Here is a 10,458-nt window from a genome sequence, read left to right on the forward strand (position 1 = left end):
TGAAAATTGAATATTTTTAAATAGTGATAACGCCGGAGAAGAGAATTGTGATAAGGTATTCAAGAAAATGTCTGTAATATAATATTATATACCACGAGAACTAGTAGTAGTTCGTGTTATATACCTAATTACAACAAATCAGCCGCTACAACATGCTGGTGCGTCTTGGTCGTAGTATTACCACTGAATAGATGATGAAATCTTGGGTACGACACTGATTCATCGGACGTTGGTCGTGTTATTAATTATTTGCGTTTTGAAAACATTCCGTTTTTCCATGTCGACCAATTGTTACGTAGTTACGTAACGTGAAACATGCTGATCGAATCGCAATATATTATAATATCTTATACCTGTATCACATCATTGGTAAATTGGCCATTGCCGTGAGTGGTCGTATTCTGTTGGCACGACATAGGTACACGCGTTTTATTCTGTCTTTCGTTTCGGTTTCCGTTTGAATAGAAAATGAATTCAGAACGGTTGGTGACCCATGTCTTGTTTTTCGTCATTTGCGCCACAGCGGTGCTCTGCCTGAAGAAAGATCAGTACTTTTGCGAGTTGTCTTCGTCGTGTATGTGCATGACGGCCAACGACAACAACAATATCGACTTGACTGGAGTGAATTTGACGCTGACGATCGCGGATAACCAGACGTTGAATTATCAACCTTGTGTCAGTGAAATCGCTGTAAGTATTCGGTTGCACGACAAACGCTTTTATGATTTATCTAAATGTGTATTAATTTTACACCAAATACCTAGTAATGTAATTTATACAACATGGATTGATCACTATTTAAGATCTTGAACATTTTGTCGAGGAGATGAGCGAATATTTTTAGATATTATTCCCTTATAAGTCACCACTCACTGGGCATGGATAAACATTTTGTCTCTGCTCAACAGTGAAAAATATTAGATATACAATTTGTGAACAGTTAAGAAGCAATTGCTTAGTATTTATTACGTTATCTATTATGTTCATACCTACTCCCGGTATTAAATAATTTCAGAGCAACACAATTTTCAGAGAATTAGAACCGGAATTTTTCATACTGTACCCCAAGCTTATTATAGAATAACCACCACCCCCTCCCATTTATTTGAGAAATGCTATACAGTTTTAATATTTTTGTAAAAATGTATTATTTATGGTTTGATTTAGTTTTTGAGTGTTATTTATGGTTTGAAACATTAAGTTTGCATAAAATAAAGCTATTAAAAAATATTGCTCCAGTTCAGTGGCGGCTTGAACTTTTTTTTTCCTTGACACATTTAATATATTTATACTACCCACCTTAAAAATGTTCTTTGCTCTTCAAATAGTGAACTAAAAATTAGTAAAATAGCTTTCCTACCCCAGAATATTCACCCATTCATACATTTGTGAATCACATACATCCTTTGATCTGACATTTCTATGGTTCCTCTCTTTTTATGGCATAAATTAGCATAAAAGGGACCAAAGGAAACTATTTAAAATTAAAATACTATGTAAATGTTGTACCTACTATACTCTATTCAAAATGAGATCGTACCTCGGCAGCGACCAGTTTTTGTAGGGCGACGGTCAGGCACCGTCCTCACTATGGTGACGGGGTGGGGGCCGCTGCCACAGAAGAAAGCGGCGTACATCTTGGCCACTGGGGTACGATCTCATTTTAAACAGAGTAATGGTATATGTGCCACTTAATAATTTATTACTAGACATTCATACATTTTTGAATTTATAAACAAAATGTTAATGCTTAAGACTTGTTGCTTAGTCCTAAATATGGCCATAGGCGTGTTCAGACTTTGGTGGCTGAAGGGGCACAACAAATTTTTAAATAATTGTGAAACCTATTTATTTTTTGAGACATGAAGAAACATTCGAGAAACATTAATTTTTTATGCTACAAAATTCACAATGGTAGGATTATTTTTTAATTATGATCAAAAAATATAACCATTGTCAAAACAATAAAAATACTTTTTTCCCATCCATTATACCTGGTAAACAACATACAAATTGTAAAACTATTATCTAATCAGTAATAAATAATTTGAGTTTGCGACAAAATTTAAATAATTTTAACAAGTCGTAAAATATCTAAACACATTTTTGAAATGATAATCGGTAATTGGATATTTTCAGCCGATAAAACAATATTATCACCTTGTTAGATAAAATTGTATTTAATCTGTGATATCACAACGCAAGACCTGGTATATGGGCACAACAGTACCGTTGCATGTTATGTAGTTATAAAGAATTGATGAACATAATATTATAATGATCATATAATCACTAATTAATAAATGCGTAACTAAAAAAATTACAATTGATGAAAATCTATAGGTACTGCAGGATACACACAATTTTTTTTTTATCCTGGCATGATTTTGTTGGAGGCCCAGTCTGCCGGGGGGTCAGTGTCCACCCGGCCGCTCCCGTAAACACGCCTCTGAATATGACCATGTTAGATATTATGTTAAAAAATATCATATTAATCTGAAATCTGTGGCTATAAAATATTTAGTTAATTTGATTTAAATTTTTTATATAAGCTAGGTATATGGAAATAAAAATAGTAATTCACCAACATTTCCCCTGTTGTTATTTCTTACAGGTATTTTTATATATGATATCTGCTGCATATTTTAATTGATCAAAAATGTGTTATCTACTAAAATGTTTTAAATCCTGTTGTTAATTTTAATTGCTCTGAAATAAATGTTTATGTATATAAAGCATAATATATAATATCATTAAATATGCTTAATATAAAAAAAAAATATATTTAATTTTAGTAATTGTTTAGAATACCTATTTATGATAATTACGTTTTGTCACTCAAATAAGTATTTTATTTCTCTAATGAAAATCCGTGAAAATCTAAGGCATTTTGTCCCATATAGCAATTTTGATATTTATCTAATATAATTATACTTCCTATTAATTATTGAATTTAAGTTGACTATTAATTACATAAAAATTAAAAACTTACATTTAGGTAAAAGATATTAAATTCTATTATTGTAATATATTTAAAATTAATTTATATCATTGTAAGTATAAAAATAAAAATATTTATGTTTAGATTGTAAATGGGACATCCAATTCTTCAATACAGATTGCAAATTATACGCATACATATGTTAAAATAAGCGACATGGTAACATTTATCTACACAAATGACTATGACCTGCAGTAAGACTATTTTAATATTAACCTATTATACCTATTTATTAATTCATTTTATAGTGAGTTTGATGTAATTTTGGTGTGTGATTCATTGGCAGTCAGTGGAAACGAATCTTTGGCTAATTTCAAAAATGTCACTGCTAACCTATGTGTAAGGAGAACGTTTATTATTTGCTTGTTTAGTCTTAAAATTAAATTGTTGGATTATATTTATAGACGGTTGAACTTAGTACCAATAAAGTATGTGGATTGAATTTAAACAATGCATATGATAACAACTCAGAATCTGAATCTTGGACTTACTTTTTTTCATTTGTCTTGGTTGTTGCATTTGTTTACTTTGTTGGCGGATCTGTAGTAAATGCCTGTTTATTTAATGAAATCGGTATTAATATGATTCCTCATCATGAATTTTGGTCATCACTTTACGATAAAATCAAGGTTTGTCATTACGCTTAAATTAATTTTAAATAGTTTCTTATCAATCAAAATATATTTTTTTAGGATAAACTATGTGGAACATCTACAATGGCAACAGCTTATGAAAGCATATAAAATATTTGTTTTTTATATTAACAAAAATAAGATGCTCGTGCATACTGTATTGCTAACTTCTGGGCATGATATTGCTGAATGCGAAATATAATATATATTTTGTATTTTATTATTTTTATTTCCAAAGGAAACACTATATTAAAACACTTAATTGTTTTGTGTATTATTGTTTTATTTGATAAACATATTATTTTTATTTTTGTCAAAACATACCTATTTAAAATTTACTTTATTGCAAGTAATGTTCTCAATTCATTATTAATAAAAATTCAATTGGAACCAGGGTTTTCTTATAATGCATTAATGTGATTTAAAAATATTTAAATAGTCATTAATTTTATACAAAACTATGTAAAAGTCAATGTTGTAAAAATGTATTATTAGAAATGAAAATGTTATAATGATTTAGATTAATTATTCAAAAACCTTTCTTAATAAATTTCCCGTAAAGATTATTCGATTTTCAAACATATACTGCCAAAGAATAAATACAAAGTATATTTACTTTTATAACTTAGTATAATTATTTATTTTATCTATTTTAAAAAATACCAGATAAATATTGTTTTGTATTAGATAATTTGGTTTTAAATATGTGTGGATATTTTGGTTTAATTACCAGTTCAACGTATTTTAAAAAATGTATTTTTTATTTTTAGCATCTGCCATTTGAAAAATGTAATTTGTTAATGAACAATTATTTTTATAAATCTAGCTTATTAAATTAATTATTTATTTAATTTTCATAATACACTATAGTAAATATTTGCTAGTCCATTAATATTAATGTATGTTAGGTGATATTTTTTTAGTTTGTTAAAATTTCAATACAAATACATATACTGGTATTTATTATTTTATTTTAATAAGTATATAATATAAAATACGCATTTTGTTTAGTCCATTTTTTGAGTTACCAGTTTCTAAAAGTACTTAAATATTGTTTGTTTTTATGAGTCATGAAGTTTTGTTTTATATTACTTATAATTAAGGTATTTCATTTTGTGTATAACTAATCAAAAATTGTATCATTATTATATAATTTTTTTTTTATTATTACAAATGTAAATCTCTTAGGTATTTACATTATGAGTACATTTACATTATTCCATATAGGAGCAATTACCGATCTGAAAATGGGTGTGACGTCTGACTGAACTGGGAAAAAATTGGTTGACGCCAAGAACTGTTCTTTTGGGTAGAGTATTTTAAGTTTATTTTTTTTTTTTTAATGTATACTCCAAAGAAATAAAGTGTTAAAAAAGTTATTTTTGAATGACTGTTAAAAAGTAATATGTATTTTATTAACTGAATATATTTTTTTAATCAGACACATAAATTATTGAGAATGTCTTTTACATTGAAATAATAGAACTAGGATTTGCACATTGTTCTAAAATTCACCTAACATTCTAATTCTCTCTCTGAGGAGTCATACAGGAATAATAAAAATTAATGAAACTATGGTAGTATCGCATAATATAGTGGTTAGTCACATGGACACAGAAGTTAATGGTAAAGGAACTGATTTTGATAGTATATGTACATTTTTTTTTTAAAAGATTTACTATCTGTATATACAGTAATAACACAATGAGTAAATAGGCAGACATTGGTATATAGAAGTTGCAGCGTGAGGGAAGGGAGCGTCTATCGATACTATTTCCCATTTATGAACTTATAGCAGTTATAGGCTATCTTAATGTATACTGTAATATTTTGGTGAAATTTCAATTCAAATTTAATATTTTTGAGCGTTTGAAGCAGGGACTGTAATCGTGCGGAAATTGACCGGTTTTGGACCGAAACCTTTTGAAAATCTTGGGACCGGAACCATTAAATACATTTTTTTAGGAACCGAAACCTATATTTTGATGTAGAGGTTATTTTGATTTTTTTCAGTTAAATTAATAAAAAATTCAATAGATATATTTTTATTTATAGTAGTAGGTATAATATAATTATAAAGTTAGTTATTACTATTTTATACTTATAAGTAATCACATATAATTATAAAATCATAGATAGATCTATAAACGTTTATCAATACTACAAAATAAAAATACTATGTATACAACAGAGTTGTCATAAAACAAATTCCAAAAATCCAAATTCTAATTTCCATGTAATCTATAACAATCCCGGTACCTACCTGCTTTCAATTATTATTGAATCGCAAATTGAAATTCGCAATAATTAATGTAGCATTTCTAAAAATAATAACAATTTGTATGCGTATAAGAGTTTCAGAGTAAGTTGTTTTATAATTGTTCCTTAACTAATACAATAATATGTCTGCAGGGCTGCAGTTATAATATTAATTAGGTACCTGATGTGGGTATCGTCTATTAGCTTAAAATTGAAATATAGGCAGGTATAATGGTATCTAGTACCTACCTACATAATGTTTTAAATACATTAAAATAATGGTTTTGCTAGTCATAGACAATATAGGTACGTATTATATGCCAGTAATGTTTTTTTAAATCTTACAATGTTTAGAATTGATGGTATAGTGAAACTGCCATAAACAGTCAGTAAATTATTGAATAAGTAAGTATGGTAATTGAAATGAAAAATTCTGAATTTTTAAAACTTCCAGAATTTGTGTTAGGTATATAATAAAATAATAAAAATGTAACGCAGTAATAATGAGTAGGTGGGTAATTAAGCTAGCTTCATTATACAACTTTAATGACAGAGATCTGATATCACACCCAAGCGGTAAAATGATTTGAATCCACAAAAACGTTGGCGTGAATAGACTCAAAATGTCTTTTTTAACAATTTTTTAACTTTTCTCCTAAACTATGATTGCCAGAAAATTGGTTGATAGCTCATTAATAAGGGATCATCAAGTAGATTGTAGAGGCAAAATGTGAAATTAAAAATTTTTTAAATAATTATTTGATTTTTCAAAACTAAAAAAAGAGTTATCTTTCGCTAGATTTTCATTTAGCGATGTAGATTTCCGAAACTGGAGAACGGATTTTGTTGTTTGAGGTCTTGTTAGATTCACATTGGCTAGGAGAAGTGCAGTGGAGAACTTTATCTTCAATCGTTTATTCATTACAAAGCTGTGAAGCTGAAAAACATAAAGAAACGCCCAATAAAATGTGTTTTAATTTTTTTAAGGTTCCGTAGTGAACTAACTATTAAAGATAAGGTTCTGAAAAACTTCACTGCACTTCTCCTAGCCAAAGTGAATCTAACAAGACTCTAAACGATAATATCCATTCTCCGGTTTCGGAGATCTATCTCATAAAATGAAAATAATTTTTTGTGAGGCTGTTCACAGACATTTTTCTGGATTCAAATTTTTATACTGCTTGGGTGTGATATCAGTTAATACATTTCTAAAAGTTAAGAATCAAGAAAGCTTACATGCCGATCTCTGATTTGGCTAGTGTTTTTTATACAGTGCTTCGGTAATTGATAAAAATAAAATACAAATACAAATAAAATACAAAGGGTTAAAACCGCCAACCGGTATTAACCGAAACCGAAATTTGATATTTTTGAAAACCGAAACCATAACTGGAACCGACATTTTGGATTTTTGAGAACCCAAACGACAAAATCATAAAGGTTCCAGTCCCTGGTTTATATTTTTACAATATCGGATATTCACTCGATTTCTCATTTAGCAATTTTCTTATTTTGTTGTAATTCAAAAACGAATAACTGTAGATACTTGAAATTTACACTTAAGTTTATTTTATCGTTTTCTATATTGATAACATTTTCAAAATATTTTGACTCGTTTCAAGTTGTTTACGGACATTTTCAATTTTATTAGTGTTGTTTTCAATAAATGTCAATAAAAATATATTCTTTGGGTTAAAATCCTGGAAAATTTAATACAAGGATTAGGTACACATTATTTCAATATTATCTTAAAAATATGAAAAATACATATGCAAGATTTTTTTTATAATCTTTTAAAGTTCAAATGTTGACATTAATTATCAATTTGAAAAGAAAAACATCAAATAAAGATCAGAAAGACGCTGTTAAAAGTTAACCTGTTAACCTTTTCTTCGAAGTCCTATTGAATCAATACGCTTACGAGAATCAAAATCTTTAAGCAATTGTTAATTTATCTGTACATGGACAATTACACACCAGTGTATTACACTCCAAGCATTGGTTGATTGAAGTTTGAACTTTGTAAAAGTTAAAATTTCTCCAACATTAATTTCATAATTTAAAACGTGCAGATATTAACTCTATTAATAGTGTTCTGAGTACCATTAAGTGAGAATGTGAATTAAATGATCTCAGAAAAGAAATTGCAACTAGTCTTCTACATATTGAGTAGGGCCCAATGAGTAATGACGTCGCGCGTCTTTTTTCAATTGCTCATATAACTTATTGAATATTGTGAGTAGAAACGTAAAACCTATACCATTATCCTTAGAAATTAACATTTTTTCAAATTAAAAACACTTATTTATTGTGTTGTTTGCTCCATTAAGAGATATTAAGAAATTGTAGATTAGCCGTGTAATGTCGTTGTGCCAGGCTCATCGTAATTGCCTACCTTATATGTATAAAAGTTCCTCGCTTCACACAACGATATTCCAATCTAAACATTTTATTTTTGAAATTTTGTTTAAATATAAATGTGTGGTTTTATGTATTTAAGACGATAAAAGTATCAGAATTCCAATATAAAGTTTAGTTTTTTAAATATTAATAAATCTTATAAATTAGATTTTTGATCTACCTAATTGATCAACCACATCTTTTTCCACGCTTAAAATCATAAGTGAATCCAATCTATCATCACCTATAGATGATCTTAAATTATGTTTTATTAGTCGGAGTTTGCTAAATGATCTTTCATTCGTTGCGACACTTACTGGTGCAGTCAAGGCCAATTTACAGATTTTATTATATAATATATAATATATCTTAGGAAAATATTAATTATCATAATTAGTAGGAAGATACAAATATACAATTGTACAAATATATTATTCATTGTACATAGGTATCTCATAAAATAATTTGTGATAATATTACAGCTAAGAATTTCATACTTACTGATAAATTTTTAAATACCTTTGGTGGAAGATGGTTCAAATTAATATTTGTAAAACAACTTTTTTCCAGTGGTCCCTGAGTATTTCGAATCTAATAAATGAGAACATAAAAAAAATTAATTAGGTACCTTAGTAGGTACCTACCTATATCTACTTACATAAATATTAATACAATATACTGATTGTTAATAACATAATACTGATAATTAGTATTATTTATTTTAAGCACCAATATTTTTACTTACTAGTTTTGAATTTGATTTAGAAGCTTCGAATGGGTTTTTAGGAGCACCAAAATGTTTAGTCCCGACTTTTTTACCATTATGTATATTTTTTTCATTTTTTGTTTGTAATCGCATTGTCAAATGTTTTGCCACATTCCATTTCTAATTTAAATAAAAATGAAAAAAATTTCGGCAAATGAAAATGTACATAAAAAAATATACATAATGGTAAAAAAGTCTGTACTAAAATGCAAAATGCAAAATTATATAAATAATAACTAAACAGTCTATTTTTAGTGGGTAGCTACAGAATAGAGCTGTTCGATTAATTTTTTTACCACTCGATTATTAATTTCACATTTTATCGATTATTTCGATTAATCGAAAATTAATAATCAAACCAAAATTCGATTTTATAACGACTAATAATTAATCGATCACCAATTTTTTCAATGACTGATTAACCGATTAATCGAATTTTTTTTAATGAAGATTAGTGTGTTGGTGTAAAGTAAACACAGACCCACTCAAAATGGAATAGAGTACAAAATTCTCCAAGTGCTAAAAATAGAAGTTCATTCGAACCGTCAAAATAACGATTAATCATCTTGTTTATTCGAAAAATTCGATTAATTGATTAATCGGAAATTCGATTACTTGATTAATCGGAAATTCGATTACTTGATTAATCGAATTTTATGAAAACTGTAAAATAATCGAAGAAAAAAAATAACCATCGTAATAATCGATTAATCGAAATAATCGAACAGCCCTGTAGTACAGAACACGATGTTACCACTAACCTCGATGAATAGTCGAATAGACGACAACTGATGACTATCGACTATAAAAGTGCAACAAATTTCAAGAATAATAAAATAATATATTATAATACCAAGAATAAGTCAATATATACGGGCTATGGGTAACAGTTTTTATACTTACGTGTTATACAAACGCGGCATACACTGATAGTAGATAATCATATCTATTTTTAGAATTCGGTGTAATCGAAGTGTCGACGTCGTTTATAGTTTTATCTTTTATAGAAATATATTATAATATTTACAAATAGGTATATTTTGAAAATAATAAAAATACTATTAAAATACTGACGATGCCAAATTGCCTACAATTTTTACCAAGTGTCAAATTTACCGACTAAATATTTAAAAAATCTTGAGTGGGGGGGGTTAGACACCTCCCCACACCCCCCTCAAAGGTCGGCCCTGCACATAGGTACCATGTACCTATACTATAAATTACTAAATTACATAATACCTATAGGTATACACTATATTACTTAATAACACAATAACCATTTAGAATAAAATCTTCTATAGTACAGCAAGCACGATTATAAAGAAGATTATATAGATTCTTTATAATCGTGACAGCAAGTCGCAGATCACTGGTCAGAAAAGTATGATTATTTTAATTTT

General features: G+C 27.9%; 1 protein-coding gene across 1 annotated transcript; it reads left to right on the top strand.

Moving 5' to 3' along the window:
- The first annotated feature begins 51 nt into the window (after positions 1-51).
- Positions 52-3,907, top strand: LOC100164392. The gene is made up of 5 exons (XM_001950830.5): positions 52-690; positions 3,086-3,195; positions 3,250-3,340; positions 3,406-3,630; positions 3,694-3,907. The coding sequence occupies exons 1-5, from the start codon at positions 469-471 to the stop codon at positions 3,742-3,744; spliced, it is 699 nt and encodes a 232-aa protein (XP_001950865.1). The 5' UTR covers positions 52-468; the 3' UTR covers positions 3,745-3,907.
- The last annotated feature ends 6,551 nt before the right edge of the window (positions 3,908-10,458 follow it).

The sequence above is a fragment of the Acyrthosiphon pisum genome, chromosome A2 (assembly GCF_005508785.2).
Source record: "Acyrthosiphon pisum isolate AL4f chromosome A2, pea_aphid_22Mar2018_4r6ur, whole genome shotgun sequence".
In the NCBI taxonomy this organism is placed as follows: Eukaryota; Metazoa; Arthropoda; class Insecta; order Hemiptera; family Aphididae; genus Acyrthosiphon; species Acyrthosiphon pisum.

Coding starts and splice junctions, on each gene's coding strand:
- LOC100164392 (XM_001950830.5), top strand. CDS start 469: ATGAATTCAGAACGGTTGGTGACCCATGTCTTGTTTTTCGTCATTTGC. Junction 3,196..3,249: donor ACAAATGACTATGACCTGCA/GTAAGACTATTT, acceptor TTCATTTTATAG/TGAGTTTGATGTAATTTTGG. Junction 3,341..3,405: donor ATGTCACTGCTAACCTATGT/GTAAGGAGAACG, acceptor TTATATTTATAG/ACGGTTGAACTTAGTACCAA.